The sequence below is a fragment of the Dromaius novaehollandiae genome, chromosome 15 (assembly GCF_036370855.1).
Source record: "Dromaius novaehollandiae isolate bDroNov1 chromosome 15, bDroNov1.hap1, whole genome shotgun sequence".
NCBI lineage: Eukaryota > Metazoa > Chordata > Aves > Casuariiformes > Dromaiidae > Dromaius > Dromaius novaehollandiae.
The window spans coordinates 16,009,506-16,033,470 of NC_088112.1; the positions used below are offsets into that span (position 1 = coordinate 16,009,506).

At 48.1% G+C, this 23,965-nt stretch overlaps 1 protein-coding gene across 2 annotated transcripts in view; it reads right to left on the minus strand.

Moving 5' to 3' along the window:
• Window positions 1–23,965, minus strand: part of SH3PXD2B (SH3 and PX domains 2B) — an 87,340-nt gene that overhangs the window by 60,029 nt on the left and 3,346 nt on the right. For both annotated transcript variants that reach the window (XM_064521026.1, XM_064521025.1), the window contains exon 2: window positions 13,120–13,200. In XM_064521026.1, the coding sequence (XP_064377096.1) occupies window positions 13,120–13,200 (81 nt within the window). The remainder of the gene's footprint in view (window positions 1–13,119; window positions 13,201–23,965) is intronic.

Sequence of the window (23,965 nt, forward strand, 5' to 3'; positions counted from 1 at the left end):
GAGCCCAGCGCTGCCACCTCCGGCACCCGTGGGGAGGAGGGCCCCAGGCTTTGCAGCACTCCTTATCTCAGACAGGCCTTGCCAGAGGCCTGGAGCTAGCCAAGAAACTCTGCTTACTGCAAAACCAGAACACTGCCGTTAAACGATATCTGATGGAGGAGACTGGTCTTGCAGCATTTCAAAGAGTTAATGCACTTAGCAGGGAGCAATCGTGCTAGTTCGGAGCAGCAAGGCAGGGATATCGGGGCGCCGAGACAGCCTGGCAAACTGTGCGAGACAAAAGACATCGCAATTTAAGGCGGGCGAGGAAAACACCCTCCTAACCCAACCCGGGACACTCACCCCTTCCCCGGGACCAAAGGGGTCAGCAATGACAAGGGTGGCTGCAGGGCTGCCCCGGGGCAGCTGCGTGCCCAGAGCTGCCCCTGCAAGGCAGCAACCCTGCAGCTTTCCACGAGCGTGAAAACCAGAATGCAGATTTCACACATGCAAAACTCAACCCAAACCACACACCTTGAACTGCATCTGCTTTTTTAGGACCCAACAGGGATGGAGGGAGAGAAAGCTGTGCCAAGATTTCTCAGCATAACTAAACCTCTAAGCAGCAGGAACCTTGACAGCACCTTAATTTGAGGGATGTTATTCTCAAAGCACAACCTCACCACAGAGATGTTAAGAGAGAAAACCCAAAAGGCCTCTGGCCAAATTCACTGCTTGATAACAAACACAAATCTGAGGGCTTAAAACAGCCACCTGTTGGCAGGTGGAAAGCAGCCGCCCGGTAACGGGAAACATTAGCACTGCTTGGGAACTTTCCAGCGGGAGGGTTTTTTCCCTGGAGGTAGGTGGGGAACTGGAAAATGCAGATATGCCAAGAAGAAGAACGAACAGTATCCATTTCAATTAACTTTTCAATTTGCATGGTAAAAGCTAATCACTAAAAGTTTAAAAAAAAAACTTTTAATTTTAAGTGACTCATCAAGAAGTAAGTGGCTTTTTTAATTATTATTAATTAATAATGAAAAATTAAGAGAACATTCTACACATAGTGAACTGAATTTCCTTCCTAGTGTGCTAAAATTTAAACACTCATCTTCCTCCCAGTTTGTGCTTTTTGGGCACACCGATGCTGTGCGGTCCAACACAAAGACATCTTCAGTGGCTGTTTCATCAGATGCATGTATGTGTGCAGTTAAAAGATATGGGAATGCCACAATCTATTCCAAGAAATTGGGTAATAGCTCCAAGATTTTATACCCCTACCACAGGCGCTGGCAGTTTCCATACCTGTGTGTTTCCTGGGTCACAAGATGGGTAACGCTGGATATAGGCAGCAGCTCTGAGACAGGAATTCTCAGAGGTAGGCAGAGCCTAACTTAAATTTTCTAAAAAGTGATGTTTTCTTCATTTTTTTCAGCAACTTTTTTTGTAAGAACACTCCCAGAAAAATGGTGGCTGCATTCTGCAAGGCTCAATACCGCAGCCAAACCCCCAAACACTTCAGTTCAGAGTGGCTCTGCAGTGCCTGAGGCAAGTTGCCCAGACACCTGACAGCGAAGTTATACAATATGGCTGAATCCAACAAACCGGCCTGCAGCAAAAGAAAGGGAGAGTTCTTGCCTCCTCCCTCCTCTTCCTCATTCTTGGCTGCCCAGATCTGTCCCCAGCTCATTCCAGCTCTGGCATTTGCTCAACCCTTCCATGAGCCAATTGAGCCCAGCAGAGAACTAGGTTGGTTTTCTACTGGATTGCTCAGTGAGTTGGATCCACCCTTGGAAGTCCAACATGGGCTAAGGCTAGCACGAGGAGGTGGAAAAGCAGTCCACTTTTGAGCAATGATGAACTGCTAAACTCAGCTCAATCTGTCTCGTGTAGCATCACCTCTTCATTCCTCAACCACTCATTGAGGGAGGCATTCTCAAAGTCTGCTATAACAAAATGCCGTCTCCATTTCCAAAGAGGTGAAGTACTGGACCACGGCAGACAGCAAGTGTTCAGCCAGCCGACCTTATAAAGGAGAAAGGCAGCACAAGGGATTTCTCCATAAGGTGCACAATAGCACCTTGCATATTAAAATATATCTGATTTGGCTATTTTAATATGATATCAACAGCAGAAAAGAAAGACACATTGTAATGAAAGCTTTTTCTTGCCCAAACACCAAATATTCTATCAAAGGCAGTATTAAAAAAATAAACTTTCCAGCCTTAATTACACCTACCAATCTAATCTTCAAGATCCAATTTCTACATCACCAGGTAAAGACAACCATAAACATCAGTTGTAATCCACTACTCAGTGATTCACCGCTGTTACAAAAGCCTCAAGATATGGTATCTACACAGCAGAGGGTATCTGCAGTGCTTATGATCAGGGAGCTAGAAGTAACACTGGTTCTTCTCATGCAGACAGACCATGAGGGAGACCATTTTCCACATAGCTTATCACTCAGATAGCAATGCTAGATAACGTCAGAGCATAAAAACTACCAACAGACCAGGAGGCACAGTGGCACTCTGCAGCCCGGGGACGTGCGGGAGCCATGAGGCAACAGGAAGACTAGGAGAACGGGTGCAACGCATCTAGCACAATACCCCAGCAGCAGAGGAGAAGCAAGCCCAAGCAGCTGGCAGGAAAAACAAGGAGTCACCATGGCACCACAGAGGGGAAGGGCTGGCTGCTGGAGTTCTGCAGCATCCACTCCTGCCAGCAATCTGGCATTGCTTCACTTTTTCCCCTCCATGCTCTGCTTAACAAGATCCCCCCTCGTTAACTGCTGGCCAGCTGGAACAGATGAATCACCAGGAAGGGCAGATCCAGCACACCCTGCCTTCTCCCCCCCGCCAGGTCTCCCCTGATCCCGCAGACGGAGCAGCCCTGAGGCAGCTGGCCCCCAGGGCTGACACAGGCGAGCCCCATCCCTCAGGCAGGAATGCTGCCATACAGCCAGGGAAAGCCTGTGCTGCATGCTAGAGACAGGAACACGGAGCCAGGCAAATCCCAGGGCAAGGAGCATATAGGAAAAAAAAGGTGAAAGGAAAGTAACAGGAAAGGAGCATCGGTTCTCGGATGGGGCAGAGCACTAGGAACGGAGAGCAGGCACTTCACTTCTTTGCTGGTGCCCAGGCCCACTGGGAGCCCGGGGGAAACATGTCAAAGGTCCACACCTTACTTCGAATGAGACTTCAAGACGGCTACATTACCTTCACAGAAAGTAGTTCTAATGGCCAGGGCAGGAGTGGTAATTTACAGCTGTGTTAGACCTGAGACATAATCAAACAAGCGGCACAGAAAAGTGAGAAAACAGGACCCCGAAGAACATCCTGTCCCCTTCAGCTTCATCCCCTCCCTCCGAAAGGGCAGGAAGAGACCAGCGCCACCATCTCTCCCTCCCTCTCCTTCTCCTAGTTATTTGCATCTTCTATCCACCATAAAACTGCACAGATGCTTCTGTTTCTTAGACGCCCGAGATACTTGTGTGGTGCATGTAATTGTCAATTATGCAATACAGATTTAGCAATGTAAAATGGTCCTAGTCGCTTTACTAAAAATTCAGCACTCTCAGAAATGCAGACTCCTTTGTACTGATTTAACACTATCAATCCTTAATTCCTTATCAAGTAAGGTCAGACAGCATTTCCTTATTAACTGGTACATTCTAGATCTAGGGCTGGTGCCACATGATGTAAATTGCAGGTCTTTGCACCAGAAAACTTGAGCTGCATCAGACTGATTAAGTGCACAGAGAAGATGCTGGGGCTCACGCCAGCCAAGCGCCATGCAGACCTCATAAAATCCCTGGCCAACAGCTAACACCTAGCCCCCGCCAGTCTGCTCCACCAGGGCCCTGGCATCTCATGGACTGAGCCACACGAGCATCAAGAAGGAGAGAGGCCACGAGCAAGTCCTCATCCTCCAGGGGGTCCTGTTTTGGCTCACCCAGGAATGGAGCAGCCAAATTTCTAGTGCTTTCTCATTAAATAGTTGGAAAGCGGAAGGACATTAGCTCACCCATGAAGCCGAAACAGAAGAAGGGGTGTAACGTTTCTCCTTGTGTTAGAGAGCAACTTTAAAACATCATGTTACTGAAAACCTCACCAAATGAAAACAGGCCGAACTGTCAGCACGAGAACTTCGCTCAGTCCCTGAGGAGTCACAACTGTTGTTTTAACCGCCCCATCTTTTCACCTCCTCCCTCCACACGTTACACCAAACACAGGCTCCTCTCAGCATCACGCCCACTAAGCGATGCTTAACTGGTGACATACTTCCCACTGGGCTGGAAAGCAACGTCTGCTAACGCCATCTCCTGCAGCTGCTCTGCCAGACTTCCAGAGGGGAGCTTAACAGGAGACGCCAGAAATGATGAACGAAGGGAGCACGGGCTCAGAAACAAGCCCAGCTTTGACGCAGAGCCCCAGCAGCAGCTCCAGGTAACGAACCCGTGCAGGACAGAGCTAACTCGGTGCTGAGCACAGCAGATGGAGATGAGACCCAGGAGGCACGAGGGAGCCCTCAGGACAAGGAGCAAAGGAGCCAGAAGCAATCCACCCCTGCAAATCTGCAGCAACACTGTGGGGGTACAAACACCCTGGAGCTGCATGCTCAGAGCAAAGGGAAATGGCAATCAGTTCAGAGTAAAACAGAAGCCAACAAGCACTGTTATGACCAACTGCTTGGGAAAGGCTTTAGCTACAAGAACCAAAAACATTTTCCTCCAAGGATGGCACACACTGCCCGGTGCTGCTGCGTCTGCCCCAGGTGTATGCGGATACTGGGAACTTCCATCCAATGCTGTCTTTCTGGGAGGACTCTGCCGTTTCCCAGAGGCAGGCATTGCTTTCAACAGCTCAGAGCCCCGCTCAGCTGCCAGGTAAAGAATTTAGCAGCTAGTCAGAGTGCCAGTTAGAGCCAATTATAACTCAACTGACCTGCCTTGGCGCTAACATGCACGGGAATGTGCTGGCTCCTGGCTGCCAAATACTGGAAAGCTATAAATGGGAGACTCTTGGAGAGAAAAGAAGTGAGGAGCCAACTTTTAACTAGACCAAAGTGCATTGGACTACACGTATTCTTTGCGCAGAGAGAGAGGAGAGAGAATGAAGATCTTTGATGCGCTGCGGGAAAAAGAAATACAGACTGTTTCTTCTAAAGGAGGAGGTAGTTCTTATTCGATAGAAAGTGTTTCTTCCTCTCTCACATTAGACTAGGGCAACTCACCCTTTCTATACTTCTGCCTACAGTGCTTACACTCACAGCTCTTAGCAAAGTCTGGCCACAGAGGAACAAAGGCAAAAGTCTTGCTGGTGCTTTGTAAGAGGAGCCTCGCCATAGGAAGTTGTGGGTTTTTTCTTGTCTTCGGTCACGCAAGTGCCTGTCTTTCATGATCCAGCTGTCTAAGGGAACAGATCCTGCTGATTTATTTTTGTGGCTGGGTGAAATCATGAAGAACATTGCATACTCAACTGTTCACAATTTTGTTGAACTTCATAAACCCTGCAAAAAAGAAATTCCCAAAGTGTTGAAATACAATTCCTGTTATGAAATAGCTATTGAAAGAGCCCTGTTTACAATCCCTAGATACAGAAAGAAATCCATCCTCCCCATCAGCAGGAAGGGCTGAGCAATCTTGGGGCCTTTTCATCAAAGAGGTTGTCAGAAACACCACCACTCAGTGAACAGAGCGGGTGTGAACTGCAAGCAATGAATCAGGTTCTACATCCACCTGAAGGAGCCTTGGGCAGCCTGGGGCAAATTACTTGGCATTCCTGGCCCTTGCTTTCTACAACTGGAAAATGAAGATAACACTTACTTCACCTTTGTGAACCACAGGCTCCTCAGGCAAATGCTGCCAGAGGCTCTACACAAAGCACAAAAGAGGAGGAGCGCAAGCAGAGGAGATCAGGAACGCAAGAGCCATGCCCATCGTCCAGTACCCTTCAGCCAGCACAGCTCGCTCCTGGAAGCAAGGCGCTAGCCTCATTGTAATTTTTCAAGAGTCCAACAGTCTGAAACAGTAAGACAAGAATGATTCTCCTCTACATGCCAATTAGTGTTTCTGAGCCTATTTTAATTTAATGCTGTAATAAAAAACTGTCTGAACTACTAAGATAGTGACTTTTTCTCTCCCCTTATTTTTGCTTCTCTGCTGCACGTGCATAGCAGGTAAAGAGTCTCCTCCAGAACAGCTAATCTTTCACATAGAGATGACATGCACAGACCACTGCCTTTTGCCAATTCTCTCATAAAAGTAGGCACCATTTCAACAGCCTTTTTTATTCTTTTTTTTCTTACACACAAAGCTGTTGGCCTGAGGGTTGCAGGACTCTCTCCAAGATGACATAGCTCCAGGTGGGTCAGTGCTGAAAGTTTCCAGCTAAAAGCCTGAAGGATTTGTTAACCACATGGAGAAAACAGAGGACTGGGAAAACACACTTGATGTACATAGAATGGAGTGGGCAAGAAAGCCAGAAATTTTTTTAAGTTTGTTTTAAATTCTCAAATTTTCTGTCTCTGAATTGTGCAGCAAAGCAGCTTACTCTGGGCTATGTCATGTCTCCATCCCTCGGCTTAGGATTAAACCTTCCTGCAGCTAAGCAGCCACACAGCATCACAACCATCTCCTCCTAGTAGCCTATGCCTATGACAAGCTCCAAAGCAAAGGCTTCCAGCTGCAAGGCAAAGAAAGTCCTGCAATAACCTGTCCCCAGGGAGGGCACCCCTGAACTGCAGTTTGACTTTTAAGAGTCAGGGGAGAAGCTATTTCTTCGGTGGTGGGAAGCCAGGACATTGGGTGAACGGCAAAGCCTGCTCAAAGCGGGAGGCTCGATACGGCAAGCGGCTCCATCACGGCTCACGAGCAGTCCAAGTGATGCATTGGATCCACTCCAGACCTCAGGGACATTTGTTTTGCTGTCCAGGATGCAAAAAGGAGAGTCAGACATAGAGAACTCAAGGAGCCAGGTAAAGGACTCCTGACTGAGGAGAGTGTGGACTGTTGCAGCAAGGCAAAGGAGGCTGAGGATACCAAGTGTGGGTCCTGGCACAGAAAGCATGAGTGTCTTGCAATAGGATGAAAGATGTAAAAGGGTTGAGTTTGGGCATAAGGACATAATAGGAGCATAGCAAGAAGAGAGCGGCTCTCAGTCACATGAAGACTTGAAAAGACTTACTGCTGTGGTTGATGAGCTCATAATTACAAAGTGGGGAAAAAATGTTTCTTTTTGGGGGTTTCCATAAAAAAACACAAAATACAAGCCAGCATCTGTTCTCTAACCAGTAACGTTGCTCCTCACAAACTTTTGAGACAATGATTTCAAGAAGATCCTATGAAGGCACCCACTTAACTCCCCCCATGTGATACATCTGATGTGATCCAATGGAGCCCTGCAGTCGCTGGACGGCTCTTCTCCCACAGGCAGTACTAGAAGCTTCTCTCACCAGCACGTAAGAGCCAGATCCTTCTATCTCCATCTACCAGAGACGGCCATTCACATATCTGATTAGCAACTTCCATGCCAGCTGAAATTTCCAGCATAGCTGCCAGCCTCAATTAGGGTCCAAAATACAACTGGCATCTTTGCAAGCAGTGTTATTGCCTATATTTCTTAGGAACAGCATCCATCTGCTCTCAATAGCCCACATCTGGCATATCGAGTATTACGAAAGAGCCTCAGTCCTGTTCTAAAGAAATTATTCCTCCAGCCAAAAGACTAGTGCAGAACTGTAGTTTCACATTTGTAGTTACAAATTTATTACATATAGTATAATGACCCGAGGTTTCAAATTTTAGTATGATAATTTCATCTAGGATTTTAATGACCCAAGGTTTCAAATTTTAGTATGATAATTTCATCTAGGATTTTTTTTTTTTTAAATCCCTGAAACACTACTCTGATGTAAATCACTGCGTCATGGAAAATATTTAAGGAGAAAGCAAGGAGGAGAGAGGGAAGGAACAGCAGCACTGAAGCTGAGAACCTACACAGAACAGCAAAAGTACTCCTGAGAGCCACCTGAGTCCCTGTAGGTTTTCTCCTACAACTAAGAGCATATAAGAGATGGGAAGTATTACTCAGTTTAAGCACTCCCTTCCCAATTTCACTGTCTGGCATAGTATACCAAGCCTTCCTGCGATGACCCCAGAGCAGGAAAGGGCATCAATTGCACGCTTCCCAAAACGTGAGGTATAACGCTTTGCATTTGCAGAAAGCTGTAATAAGAGCAAGCAGCCCGTGCCTCCTGCTAGGAATATACTAGTTAAATTGCAGAACAAATGTTGGTCACTGGACCTTAAAGCAGAGATGTCAGTCTTCTGTATTACCAGCTGATGCCCTGTGGTGTGATCAAAAGGATGAAAACAGGTAATTTGGGGAGGTCCTGCCACCTTGGAAGAGAAAAGGAAGGTGGTGCTTGGAAAGGCAGCTATAGTAAATACCTTTACAGAGAAGAGCAAAAAGGATGCAAGTCTGAGAAATCCCCAAGGCATGCCAGCCTTGAGTGAGTCACGGCAACTAATTAGCCAGTTTTTTAAGCTGAGGAGGATCCTTAACTGTTGATTGGGATATTAACCCATTTTATTACTGCAAATCCATTGCTTCTTAGTTCTTTTATCCTACATTATACACTGATAAAACTGCATTTCCATGGCTTTCCATTATTAAGGACCTGACAGGCCTCAGAAGCAGCACAGATGAGCTCTCCTGCAGAGCTCAGCATTTGAGGACTTCTCTGCCGCAAGTGCAGCAGGGGCCACCTCCTAACTGCACACACCGGGTAAGGGGATGGCAATTCAGGGGCCTTTGTGGAAGAAGCATCTTCCAAGCACCAGCACTTAAAGCTTCTTGATATACAGCTAAGAAAACAACTGAACTCAGAGTACCAAGGGAGTTTATAACCAACAGCAGACAGCACTTTACAAGAGACCTTCTAGCCTTGAAGAAAATATTGACCAATTACTTGGGGATTTTCAGGATGGGATTCAGCCAGGCATTCTCATTCAATATAGCACAAATGCAAGTGTATAAATACGGTCCCAAATTGCAGCTTTCACACCAGAGGGCCAGCCTGCTAGTGTCAATGACAGCCTAAGGGAAGAGCTGTAGAAGTTCACAGTATTCAGACAAAAGCCTGAATATTTTCAACCACCGGTGACAACAGAGCAGGCTGCAGGCATTACTGTGACCAGCAAGGTAGCTTTTGACATTGCCAGCACATGCCTAGCCGGTGAGAAGACAACATTTGGACATGTAATACTGATGGGGGGGCACAAAGCAATAGGAGCTGAACACATTAGGGACCATGGAAATGTATTTCAGCAATGGAGATGCAGCTGTTCTTGTGTGCGCTGCGTTCAGACGGAGGCACAGCTCTCAGCATCGGGTTAACTCCGGTTTCAGCTCGGCTGGCAGTCAGCACGTTGTGTGTCATCCCTGCCTGGCTGGGGAGGGAAGGACGTAAAAAGGCTCCTTTGCCCTTTGGTTGCAGTGGGAGCAAGCTAGCCAGCAAGGCTGTCGGTAATAAGCGTGCACATGTTTTATTTGGCCTTAATCCTAAAATAATTGTTTGGTCACAATGGAAGGTGACAAGCTCTTCAGCTGCAGCCCCAGGGGAATACCAGGAGAAAAATCCCCAAGCACTCACACTGCGGTGCGTGGGCTGCTCTGAAACATCAGCATCGCATCAGCCCCGACAGCCCCGGGGCTCGCCCCCCTGGCCCCACAGCCCTCGCTCCAACCTACCCCCAAGAAGTTGTTCTTTTGCAATTGGATCAGGCGGCTTCCTTGCCCTGCTCTCCGCACGTAGCAGAAGGGTCACCAAAAGCAAAAGAGGGTGCACCAACCTCCACCTGGACGTGGCCAGAGCTGCTACTGAAAAATAAAGGCCTGCCCAGCTCCTGGTTGGAGCATGGATACAATCACTGGGATCATAGATATTAAACTAACAACCATCTCTACCTAAACATGCATCTACTGTGATTGCTCAGAGCCTTAAGCATGAACAAGCTTGGATGGATTTTCATGGGATAACACAAAAGACAGATCCTTGACACAAGGATCACCTGCGATTCAGGTTTCCAGTTCGTGCTCCAATGCATCAAAAGGTCGCCATAATCAGACACGGGAAAAATATTTTTCCTCTTACTACGTTTTCAGAAGCAGCCAAATCATTTTAGCCAATTACTTAGTTTATTTTATTTTTTTCTAATAACTGGAGGCATGAATAATTTCCAGCATGGAAAATTTCTGCCTAAAGAGCTAAAACTGGCATGGAATCATAAAACAGAGTCATATAATAAAGGCCTCCAGCAACTGCAATAGCCAGTGCTACCAAGCTTACCTAGAGCATTTTTTTCCACTGTATTAAGAAGATCTGTTTCACTTCTCTCCTTTCAATCCAATTTCCACTGTACGGCACAAGTTTGCAGCATATGCGTGATAACAGGGAAGGAAGGGAAAAACCGCAGCTTCATTCATTCTTTCAACAGAGGCAAAAAGGAGTGGTTGTTTTTTTTTATTTATTTTTTTTTAAAGGGAAGTTGAGGGGAATGGGGAGGTGTGGGGGGAGGTGTTTGCTTAAACTTTCCTACCTGCGTCATGATATATACGAAGCACCTTCTCCTCTAAAGGTGCTCCAAGGTGTTTTGCAAATTTGTTGTGCTCATACCACAGCCAGTTGGCACCTCCTTCTCCGAACGGTCTCTGGTGATGGTGCTTTCCACCTAGGAGCACATATGGCTCCAGCTAACATGTCAAGGCGAGGAAGGAATAGCCGCTATTTCCTCATGTGCCCTCGTGTCCAAGAAGCAAAGCAGCCTGCGCAACAACACGGGAACGGAGCAGGCAGCGGTACCACCTTCACAGAGATGAATCCCAAGAGACTTTGTCCCTCTTGGAGCAAGTGACAACGGCTGCTCGGATGCAGCTGATGCCCTGAGCATCAGCGAAGATGAGATGCTGCGGAGAAGGAAGCGCTGAGCTCCATTTCCTTTCAGTGCTGGCCGCTGCCCAACAGCTGTTCCCTGTTTATTTACTTTAATATTTCCTTGGTTACGCAAGCGGCTGCACATAGCTTAACCCCTGCCTGCACCCGGCGCGGCCCCGGCCGTGCTGCCCACCCTGCCTCGGCCAGGCAAGCCATGGCAAGACCCCCAGGCTGGCAGGCAAGGGACTCCCAGCGCTCACTCAACGTGGCCACCTGCAACGCTGCCACCCCCTCAGGCAGAAAGTCCCGTCATTCCCGTCTTTCCAAGGCTGCTCCTTCCTCTCCGAGTCCCCTCCATGACCATCTTCACCACCCAGCGTTTCTGCAGTCCTGCTTTCTGCAGCGGGGAGAGCTGCTGGGTCTCGCTGCTCTTCACACGCGCCGATCGCGATGTCCCTTGGCAGGGCTACGGCTCCGAGGAGGTGGCCTTCTCGGGCAGGGCACAGGGCACCGTGGATGGAGGAGCAGCCACCATGTTGCACAAGCTGACCTGCACACCCACGTCTATGACGGCTTTTCAGGACGACCTGAAGCAAACGAACTAGCTGAACCTGCTTAAGCTATCCGGACTCCCACAAGGCTTGCTCCACTATGCAGGCCCAGATGTGCTGCAATTTGAAAAGCGCATCTGGGTCTGGATGCAGCTGATCCCTAGCAGCCTGAAGCAACCCTCGTCCCAGGGCGCCCGCAGCAAGCGTGGTACCCTTTGAGAGAAAGCCTAGGGCCACTCGACCCCGGGCGAGCCAGCCAGCGGCAGCAGAGGGTGCCGAGCTCCTCTCCGAGTCCCACGCGCAGGCCGAGGAGGGAGGTGCCAGTGAGTTTTCTGGCAGCTGCTGCAGGCCCATGGATCACTTCATGCATTTTCCTTTCTCATCTGTATAGAGCCCGTTCCAGCAGCTCAGTTTGTGTTTTGGCTCATAAAGCCCAGCCAGACCCCTTGGCTCATCTCCACTGCATAAGGAGGGGGTGGAAACACCCTTTGCCTGCTTGCCCAGGACACTGGCTTCGGTCAGTTTTCTGCAACCCATTCTGTCCCAATTGCCTTTCCAGCTTCCTCCCTCCCGCTCTTCTCTATTTTCCTCCTGGCTGCCCCACTCTATCCTACACCAGGACGTAAGCGCTAAACCAGCTGCTATCAGCTGTCCTCCAGGCTGGCAGTATATCCCGCTGGATAAAGGGAATTTCCCTAGCACCAGCTCCTTGAAACACCAATCCTGAAGGGTAGCAACTCCCCAAAAAACAGTGCTTTTTCCACAGCAGCCGTTTAAAAAAAAACAAAAAAAAACACAAAAAACCCCACACACTTGCACAGATTTCAGCTCACGGCATTCACACACACCTATTCTTCCTCCTCACCTGCACAGGGACCAGTGGGGCCAGTTTACAAAGCTGTGGCCACAGCCAAGGGGCTAAAGTAGTGTTGTAGGCAGGGGCAGAAATAAAACACTCAATGTCTCTACTAATTGAGCTGATCAGGGAAAGAGCAATGGGGATATCTGCAGAGTCCTGGGATGCAGGATGGGAGCCTAAGCAGGAGGCTGGAGTGAACATGCATGCAGAGCAAGCATTCGCCTCTCCTGCGATGGAGCCAAAACCCACCTCAGGGCAGGCACTGAACCTCATTCCCTACAGAATGGGCTCCCAGTAGGATTAGTGTCTCCCTTCCTGATAAAATCCAATACATGATTTTAGCCTTCCACACAAGAGAGTCATACTGGAACACAGCCACTGAAAGAACACTATCTTCTGCCAGGAACAACTTTACATGGACCATTTCTGAGGAACAGGTCCTGCCTCCCATTTTAGCAAATCAAGCGTTTCATCAGGGGAATGACAGAGCTCCTCTAACACCGCTACACACAAAGCCCCAGGGCGCACACACACAACGACAGCGTCGCTGAAGGGAGAAACTGCTCACCAGCTATGCGCTCAGCTTTTGAGGGCGCTTTGGTCTTGCTTTTGCAAGAATGTCCAAATGGCATTTACGTTTCCTCAAATCAAAACATTTTTGGTGGATTGCAAAAGGAACAAAAGGAACGCTTACCTTTAGCGTAAAATATAAACCATGCTTCTCCCAATTCATCCCTTCTTTTGCCCCTCCAAAGTTAAACGCACAAGAACTGGAGAAACGCTTACCTGCAAGTCAAAGAACTTGCTGTACCGTCGGTATATGACTTCTGTGGACCCATTGGACCAGGTGACTTTGATAATGTATACCTGTAGGGAACAGAGGGAGAAATAAGAGAAAAGCAACAGAGAACAGCCCACACCACAAACACAAACAGCTGCTAAAGCTGCTAACACAGCCCCCTACGGGCATCAGTAAAGAAAGTTCATGGGAGCACTTAAAGTCAATGATTAACTTCAGCAATACCAGAAAATACATATGCTTAAGTTATTCAGCTCCACTGCTGGAAGATGTCTATGTGCAAAATAGAGTTGTGACTCTAGCCAGCTCCCTGTCTCTAAATACAGGCATACGTAAACTGTGAAAGGGCACTTTATCTGAAAACAGGGTAGAAGTCTCTCCTGAAAAGGACACAGTAGTACTTAATAACTACGCCTTGGCCATCCCAACTACGGCTGCAGCATCAAGTTTGACCCAGAGATCCCCAGTCTGCAGCCTGCAATGCACTGTGCTGCGTACCACAACGCCAGAGCAGCAGCTTGCAAGAACTTATAACCCAAAAGGTTCAAAACTTGACCTGTTCTTCCATTAGTAGCTCTGCTCTCATCTTAAGGTTTTGTTTACTTAAACTTGTTGGGGTGCAAGTTAGCCTCCTATTCAATAAAACGATACAATTGCCAGGATTAATTGCATAAGCTATTCACAGATCATGTGATGAGGCTCTTGCTGGGTGAATGCAAAAAAAAAGTTTCATTATTCTTCCATGAAAGACAACAAGCAAATAACAGACTTGGGGAATTATTTATTTAATGTCCTCGTTTGTTGTTCGCAGAAACCAAATACGATGGTTGATGAGATGCCAATATAATTCTCAAGCGTTGCAAACCTTGGTCTTCACTAATTGATAACAGATTGACTAAACAGATCAAGGGCATGTTCATTTTTGATTCTTACTCTAACATCCTGCGTATTTCACCAGAAATTCAAGTATCAATTCACCAAAGCAGGAACAAAACATTGAGAAGCCTCAAGGAAATGGAACTGCTGGGAACTTCAGACTAACAGACTGAAGAGCAAAGGCTCCCAGAGTGATGCTGTTTTGGTATTTAAAATAAAATCCCTTAGTTTCACAACTTTTCCCACAGAGACATACATTTTTCCAGATGCTGGAATCCAACCAACATCCCAACTCAATATCCAAGCTCAAACACCAGCAGACCTAAATGGATAGCACAACACTAAGCTCTTTGAGCTAGTCGAACCTACTCTAATGCCTTACTAAAAATCTAAACTAAAGGACAGCCTGCTTCTCAGAGGACTGACACAGTATGAGCTACCAAGGTGAAGAGACTAAGGGAACCACAAACTCTTCCCTGTGGAATCACTTTCCACTTTAAGATGGAAAAAGAGGCAGAGAGATGAAGCAAGTTCTTATTCCTAAGATAAATAACTTAAGTAGTTTCAATCCACAGTTAAATGACCACTTTTCTTAAACCAGCGCCATGCTCAGTTACCAATGACTGTGGCTTGATGATTCCTTCACACCTGCTCAGCCAGTACCTGCCTAAGCACATGCACATGCTCTTCGAGCTCCACAGACGAGAGGTGACTCAACCAACCACACTTTGCGGTGAAAATGGGTTAAGCTACATGAGGTGGCATTTGAAGTTTCTGAGAGCATCCATGCACTCACCACCTCTCGGGCACACAAGGTAATCTCACAGCCCGACTGAGCCCAAGGTTTACAAAAAATACTCAGTTCCACAACACCAAAGCGGTTCAGTGCATCCTCTGCTTCTCCAGGACCAGCCTCTCTTGAACAGCACCTGCCTGCTCCAGCAGAACAAGAGCCAACGCTCACGTTTTGGGACAGATCCTATCGGCAGCAAACTAAGCGTTAACTTCATGCTAGGAGAGCATCCAAGCTGCCTTTACCCTCACCCCAGGACTTGCTGGGAGGCCAACATGAGCTCATTTTGGTTGGAACCTCAGCTGATATCCCAGCTTTCTTACCAGTTTGCAGCACTTCATGGGGTTATATCACTGCTGGCTGCCTGCCTGGAGAACGCCTTCCGCTGGGGCAGGAGGAAGAGCCAACTTTTCTTCACTGTTTATTCCTATCCTGCCTTTATTCGGAGTCAACAGTTTATTACACTGGGATTTTAATCAGGATGTGGATTCACTGAAGATGAAATGAATGTAAAGCTCAGAAGGGTAATAAAGCCATGAGATTTGAGGGCACACCATGCTTTATTATACACTTTGTAATTGAGGGAAGGGGCAGTTCTCCCAACTTATGAGCTCACTGCTATCTTGCTGACACGCAGATCTCTGGTATGTCTGGATAATGATTTCTTGCACATCCCATATAAACAGCAGAAAAGTCTCTGTGGAGGTACCCGCCTCACCTATCTGTGGAAAACAGAAGACATGGGAACACACAGGAAAGGGAGATCCTCAGTATCTTTTGTCCTCCACACTGATGGCCCCATATGACCATGGCATTCTCTTGGCCAAAAACTGCACAAATCTCGGTCTATGCCAATACTTAATCCAGTCCCTGCTGCTCTAGGGACAAAAACAAACAAAACAAAAAAAAGTCAGAAGCCAAACCTTAGGCACCCCTTAACTGACAATAAAGGGGCAGATTTTCAAAGGGATTGAATGGTGCAGTCAGGTACAGAGGTGTTTTCCAGAGAGACTGTAGATGGTCAGGTACTGAGCTTCCACAGACATGCATCCATTCCCTTCTCAGGTGCTTTTGGAAGACTCTTTCAATGATACAACAATTTTAAGACATTGCACTCAGCCTGAAGCTTTACACTTCCCCTTGTGTGCAGGGTATCTCCTAACATGGCACTGCACTCCATCCATCCAGGAGCACCTGTGATGAGAGATGCCTCCTCCTCCTCCTCCATCAGTTCCCAGCCTGCTGGCTGAACTTGGCTGTAAAAGAAGCAGCCTGAACAAATTCAGTTTTGTCCCCAGAGGAAGCCATCCATCACCAGTTCCAACAACATACAAAGCATGTTCCTGTGCACAAAACACGAGAGAGGGCACGGAGCCGCTCAGTTCTGCGGAGACTGCTCCAAGAACGGGCATTTTCCACGCTTGGCTGTGTGGGTGAGGGCATGTGGAAACAGTTATTTCATGAGTCTTCTCCAGGTTTCCTACAGTCCTTCAAAGAAATAACATATAGAAACCACCAGCAGGCCTTTTCCATGGAAAGAGCGACTCCTCATGGAAGATATCTCCTGGGGCTGCAGCTGGCTCTGCCTTGGGTCTCCACACCCACCAAAACGCTTCATCCCCGAATGACAAGCACAGCTGGGCTACGCTGCAGGGAATGGGGGGAAGCCAGAGCTCAAATCCAGCTCAGAGATTTCTTCAAGGGGCGGGGAGAGCTGAGCAGATGGCAGGGAGGCAGCAGGCAGTGAGATCCAGGAGGGGGGCCGCAACCCCATCACGTGGACTGGGCCAGTGGCCAAAACCAACAGGCAAAGCTATCTAAATATTTACAGGCCTTCTCAGGCCAGCAGCAGGGTCTGCACTGTGGAGGGAAACTAGCTGACTCTGTGAAACCTGGGAAGCGATGGTTCCTCTCCCTCCGGAAAGGATGCCCGACTCTGTCCCACTCCCAACCCCGCAAGTCTGAAGAGCCTCCACCCCATGCCCCACCCCAACCGAGGCTGCTGCACACGTGTCACATCAAAACTGCAGCTAAACTTGATGTCTGAAGGCAAAGGGCCAAACTGAGCTTTGGAACAGGCAGAAATCACTGAGACTGAAACCCTCTCACATTCGCACTTAATTTGAGCCACAGATCATAGGAGAAAAACTGAAATTCATGCCCATGCTTTTGAAATTCCTAAAGTGCAGTTCATGGCATTTGTCCTACTAGAACACGGCACAGAGGAGGGGGACAGAGTTTTCAGAGATACTTAAATATGCTTGAAGTCTGCTTTCAGGAGTAAAAAAGCCACATGCACTTGCGAGCGGAGCCTTCCCTCCCCAAAATCATTCTTCTCCAAACCGTCTGCTCCCTTGCCTTCAAGTTCGCCAGGCGGCATCATGCTTTCCAAAACCTCCAAGCACAAGACAATTCACACTTTGCAGCAAGCCTGAATTACAGAGTAGAAGCAGTACTAGGCTGGACTATCTTTTCAGGGCCACAGCGTACACTGAGGAGAGGGAACAAGATCTTCCCTCCAGTTCCACGTGGCTTTTCGTGGGCGGTGGAAAGTTCAGAGGCCACAGTGACAGTTTCAAAGGTGCAGGGGATCTTGCTTAATGCTGGAGGAGAGAAGCACTTCATATTAAAAGCAAAACACACCACACACTCCCATTCCTTGGAGGGCAGAACTGGAACAAATCCTTTCTATAAAGTGGAACCCAACAGATGCAGAAGGCTGAACTCTTAACAGTCCCAGCAGTGCCTTGGCTCACTAAACTTCCTACGAAGCTCTACGTTACAAATAATTGGCCATATACCAATAGTTCAAAAATTACAAGTCAGGAAGATTATCAGGACCATGGTTCTCCAAGATTCTCTTTGATCACCTCTGATGTAGAGTGCCCTAGCTGGAAATACAAAGATGGAAAAAAGACCCATTAGATCATCCAAGTCCATTCTGCTGGCTATCACAAAATTGTTCCCCATAGAGCCTGTCTCATGTGATTTCATGCGTATCGCAGCTTTTCCCTCTCCAGTATTTCTGGAGACACAGTTCAGAGCAAGAACGAGCCAGTGGAAAGTGGGACTGAAAACCTTCATAAGGGAACTGTCAAAAACGACAGGTTGCTAAAAGAAATGCAAATGGCGCCTGGCCAACCATAACAGAGCTGTCAACAAAAGCTGCCAATCAGCTATCATGTTAGCAAGGACTCTGGCAACCGCAGGGGAAATATGCTGGCAACTCGGAGCAAGCAAATACCTTCCACTACTTCGATAGGGAGATCCATCCTCCCACTGGGAGCACGCTGCGAGGATGGGGAACATCAGAGCCCAGCCTCCTGGGAATGGTACTCAGAGACAGCACCACGCACATGGAGAAGGTTCCTTCACTCACTCAGACATCAAGTGCCACCAGGCAAACGGGCTAGATTGAACCGAGAGCACTCATACGCAAACCAAAAGCGGTCAGAATCCCACAGACTGAAATATCTGAGAACAGAAGGAAAAAGAATTCAGTGCAAATTATCTCTATCTGGAACGCCAGCCAGAGATCTTTTTTTCCCCCCTGAAACAAATGAAGTAGCAAGTATAAGCCCTGGGAACTGTCAGACCCTAGAAGTATTCTTTCAGGGACTGATAACAAATCTTAGGGCTGCAGATAACCGCTTTTGACAATTACCACAGCTCAAACTGACTGAGGAGGTCGAAGTCTTTCACAAATGCTCAGTCTTGCATCTTACCCAAGATGCATACTGTCCCCATACAAAAAAAAAAAACGTGGCTAAAGAAAGTAGATGATTCAAGTGGCTGACTTGAAGCACTGGGATTAAGAACAGATACAAGGAAATACTAGTTTCCAGGCCCGTTCTTGAAACATGAGGCCATATGACCTTCTGGAGTAATCACTTCTGGACTGCTTATATAAACACACTAAGGACATATACAAAACACGACCCAGAAATCAGCCTGGACTGCTTAAATTTGAAGAGAGAAGAAAGACTGAAGTTATAGGAAAACCTAAAGCAACAGTTCAGGCTCTTTGCCCCCACAGGTCTTCCAGGGAGTCTTGGAAAGTGTCCTGGGTGCAGGCGTACATGTGAAGGCCCAAAGCAAGGCTCTGGGGAGAGGGCAGCAGCTGGCTGCCCCAGCCGCCGACTGTTCCTGGAGCAGGCAGGGGTGAGGGTCGCCTGCCAGCCAGCTTCAGTGGGAGTGCTCTCTGGGCTAAGAAAGCAAGGTGAGCAGCCAGGGCTGTGCACAATACCAGCACAGCCCCAGCAACTGCCACCTCTACTCCCACTACCAAACATCCTCCTTCCCCAAAGCATCACACGTAGCAGATGCTGTGTAGTCCCAGCTTCCAGGGATTTGCACCAGTGTGCAAGAACTGGCTCGTGCATAAGCAGAGCTTCACCCTTTCCTACAGAGACTGGCTCGGTGGGGACCCTCGAACTCACTACCTGACACGGGGGCACGCAGCTCCTACGATGCTGAACAAGCAGATGCCCAAGACAGCAAGTCCACCCAGCGCGGTGCAGCACCATGCAGATGCGTCGGCCTGAGCCAAAGAACAGCACACCCGTGTTCATACAGCGCGACAAGCAGCCAGCAACCTTTCAGCAGGCCTCCCTGGCATGGTGCTGCAAGTCGGCTACAGCAGCCGGGGTGCCTCCGATCCCAGGTCTCCCCTGTGCACGTGGCACTGAAGCAGCTCCACACCCAGGGCCGAGGGGGAAGCCAAGGGCACCCACGGCGAGGGGAAACACAATCAAGGGATTCTGCTCCAGCACACACCAAGAACTGAGCCCTCTTCAGCCGCAGGGAAAGCACCCGGCAGCGGAAGACAGCAGGGAGAAAAGCCAGGAGTCACAGTCACCCAGGGCTTCAGGACAGGGTCACGCTGGCTGTCCTGCAGCAGGGCCTGCACGTCCCAGGCACAGTAACAACTGCAGATCAGAAAGCGACGCTGCCGTCACCTGGAAGAAGGTTCCCGAGCCGGGCTCCTCCGACGCGCCGCGGTGCTGACCCGTGGCTGACGAGAGTGCCGATGTGTACCCACAGACGCTCACCAGTCACTAAAGCACAGCCAGACATAACAGCCTCCAGCAGAGCGAGAGCTGTCTGAAGAGCTCTTTCAAATGGGCTGGAGCCTGTGTGGTCTCGGGTCCAGAGAGACTATGTACAATAAACCTCTCTGTGGAAAACTCCACATATTTAAAGCATCTTTCACCAGCAGAGGGAAAAAGCATCAGCCTCTTTATTCCACCCGCACTCTCCCACACCCCAAAATGCAGGGAAACAATGCGAGAGCCTTATTGAAGGAGAATGCTGGCTTCAGCTGCAACTGCGAGAAAAGAGCACCAAGAAATTCAATGGGGCAGAGAAACCAAACCAGCTGAGGGAACTAACCAGAACAGAGCAGTGTTTAATATAGAAGAGGGAGTGGGAAACTAAGAGGAAAAGAAAAAAGGAGGGAGGTGACTGGAAACAAAGAAAGCTCTTGGCCGAGCGCCGCTGTGCTTGGCCCCTCTCCATCAGCGCTTCCACAGCAGGAGTGCAGGGCTGCGGAGGGGAGCGGGGAGCTTGGGAGCATTTGTGCGGCTCGGATCAGGAGAGGGACCGCAGCTCCAGGCTCTGCCCTCCGGCACGGCTGGCTGCCTGCGGGAGCCCTGCTGCTCCCCTGCGCCTCCTCGGCCCGTTCACGACCAGAAGGATGCTTCTGGTTCTGATGGCATCGGGGCATGCAGGGAGGTACAAGCCAGGTAGCAAGCACAGGACAGCCCTCGAGGCTGACACCGGTTCCCTGGGCTAGCGATGGAGAGAGCCCAAAGCAAGGCAGCAGTGCTGCAGGGAGCAGCCGGCTAACTGGGATGCAGTGGGCAGGCCAAGGGAGGTGGCGTGAGGACAGGAATATCCTCGCCACCAGAGCAAACAGCCAAAACCAAACCGCCCATTTGTCCAGGGCCTGCTGGACTACAAACCAACTGCTGTTTCTAGCCCTGATTCATCCCTTTTACTGTACCCTCCTTAAAACCCCAAAGAGCAACAGCTTTTCATGTTCTGCTGCTTTACAACTCACCAGGGCACAACACTGCCTGAACACACAGCCAAGAAGCTGCTGGTCTGAAAAGTGCACGTGTGCCTGCTTCCCAGGAGCACAGGGACCCCAAGGACAACGTGCTGAGCTTCCCTCGACCGCTGCGCAGAGTCCTCAGCCACACAACATATACACCAGTTTCTTTGCTCCGAGTCACAGTGAAGGTCAAACATATGGATTCATTTGTTTCCTGTTTCCCACTGCTACGTGAAACAGCCGGAAAACAGAGAGACCCTCTAAAGCAAAGCTGTGAGGGATCAAGGTCACCAGACCTCTGAGAGGACAGAGCTATGTCCTTTACGCTGACGTTCACCGCTGAAACTGCATGCAAACACCAGCAACCCTACTGCTCTCCACAGTCTGCGGGCAGAGCTTTTTCATCAACCTCAGTGGACACTTGCCAGGCAGAGTTTGGCCCTACCACTGAAGTATGACATTCTAGGTTTTCAACAGCCTTAAGTAACACAACTGGGGAAGAAAAACAAAGGATTGCATTTGACTGTTGCTTTTCACAAAGCCAAAGTGCTCCCTTAAGCCTCAATCCACTTGAGAAGTGAGGAGGAAGGCAGGCTCAATCAGCTCTTTAATGCTATGCAACAGAGCAGGACCAGACAAAAATGGCTCCGAATTTCTACCCACTGCAGCTCCAGCTGCAGAAGGACTCCAAACCCTGTGCCTTTGGCCTGCCTCAAGCGGGAGAGGGAGAGCACCAGCCAGCTGACGGGAAATGGGACCAGACACAGCAGAGCCACAGGACACAGCAGCAAAACAACATTTAGGATGCTGAGAAAGAGAGAGCTTTCAGGCTCTCAGCTCCATCCTTCTCCCAGGGCCACGAGCTGGCTGCTCAGTAACTCTTTCCACAGCAGCAGAGAATCCAGCTTCTGGGGTTCAGTCTCGTTTCACATGGAGTATTTTCATTTCTATTCTCTTACAGAATTCCTAGTTATTCAACATCCTTCAGGCATATTTCACACTACTCATTTTAACCTTCTGCTCCTTTGGTCCAAACACATCTAGCTCCTTCAGTTTCCTCTCAGGACATTCCAGCCATACCACGAGCATGGCCACTCTCCACAGAGAGCATGGCACTGGAGGGAGTCATCTCCCCATGCCCTTTTAAAGCCAAGCAGCTGATATGATTCACAATATTTAAATATAATGCTGCTGTACATGGCGATTTTAAGGCAGGTCTCCTCAGATCTCCAACTGACCAAGGGGACTATGATGCACAAGTCCACAGGAGATGAGTTCTTCAGAAGACATCTTCTGCTTTATACATACTAGCCACTGAGGAATGACTGTGACTCTCTAGATCAGCAGTCCTCTTGCAAGTCAAGCATTCTTCTCTGAACACTCGATAACCAATTCCAGATAAGCGATGTGGGGAGGGTTTGTATGGCAAATGAAACATGAACAGCTTGACGACCATAAAGAACCGAAGCAGCAAACACTCTGGAGACGAGAGGTGCTAGCACTTCAAACTCTAGATTAAGAATACAACACCTTTACTTTTTGAATTTGCTTTTAGTCAAACATGTTTAAAAATACCTAGAAATCTAGACACTAGATGCTGACATGCACTTTTAATTACTTTTGCAAGGCAGCTGCAGATACAAATGAGGTAGTTAAATATGCATGGCTATTCACCTGGATTATAGTTTGCAGTCTTGTTAACTGAGCTTGCAAAATAAATATATGCTGCATACTTTGTTTAAATTATCCCTTTTCAAAATGATGCATGTGCACTGAGGCTGGGAAAGGAAGTCATGCAAAAGCATAGTCCAGGTTTTCCAATAAGCTAACAAAAACAAACAGCATGCTGTTCTTTTTTTCCCTGTCAGATGTATGTCTAGTTTTAATTTGTGCTCTAGAGCAAGCATTTAAAACTATAAGAGTTATGGAAATATTCTTGGTGGAAGGAATTGTAGAAAAGATGATGAGATTCAATTGCATCATTATTAATGCATAGAACAAAACACACTAATTGCAGCTGTATTAAAGTGAAAATCCCTGAAGCTTGCCTAAGGACAAGAAAACAACCAAAAAAATCTAGATTTAGTAAGGAAAAGCTTTATTTTGAGGACTCTACTAGGGAATAACAAACATAAAACTATAAAAAGATCCTGTGTGAAATCCTTTAAAGGAAAATTTAGTCTGTTTCAACCATGGTTTTGTTTTGGGTCTTTCTTGAATAAACATTCATTTATCAGATTCTGAGACTTGGCCAGACAATAGAAATGACAGTCTGCTACTCTGTCGCCCAGAATGATTATTTTTAAACTTTGCTCTTGGACTTTGCCTTTTCAGATTTGCAAAATGCTCCTGGGACCCTCGCTGTCAGTGTCCCCAAGTGCCAGACTCCCTAGGCATAAACCCTAACCATTTAAAATACAATCGTAAGCAAAATGTCCCTGCAGAGTGACCCTATACCCACTGCGTCGGTGAAGGGGAGTCGCTTTCTTCATCACTTGGAGAGTGAGCTACAGAGATCTTCACCTTGGTCGTTCCCTCATGACAGAACTAGAGCAGTGCATTTTGCAGCAAATGCTTGCAAAATAATCATTTTTCTACTTGTCCTTTTCCCTTTTTCATCCATGAAAAAAGAACTTAAAGATCCAACAAGTGGTACCATGGTAATTTAAACACCCAGAGTTAGTAGACCAGAAGAGAAGGCACAAGTGCAACACACCATCGTTTGGTGCCACAGCTCACAGAGCAAATTCTGGGGTCCTATCGCTTGGAGCAAGAACCTCAGTCCCACTGTCCTCCCCCTCTCAGCCCCTCTGCTTGTGAGATTTGAGTGAGCTGGACAAAAACAGGAGAAAGCATGAACAGGGGGAAGCATCCCCTGCCAGTGGGAACCTGGACTAAACCCTGCTACCTTGCTCACGGAAGTACCACTGCAGGGTTTAGCACTTCACATGGGAGAACAGCAATCATAGGACCATCCCCATTGCCCCTATCACCTGGCCTCCTTTAAGCACACCTGGGTTTATTTTGAGTAACTTATGCAGCCTGAGCTTTTCACTTCCTCGGCAGGTGGAGTTCAGATACTGGGTTGTCACTAAAATAAGAGAGTATG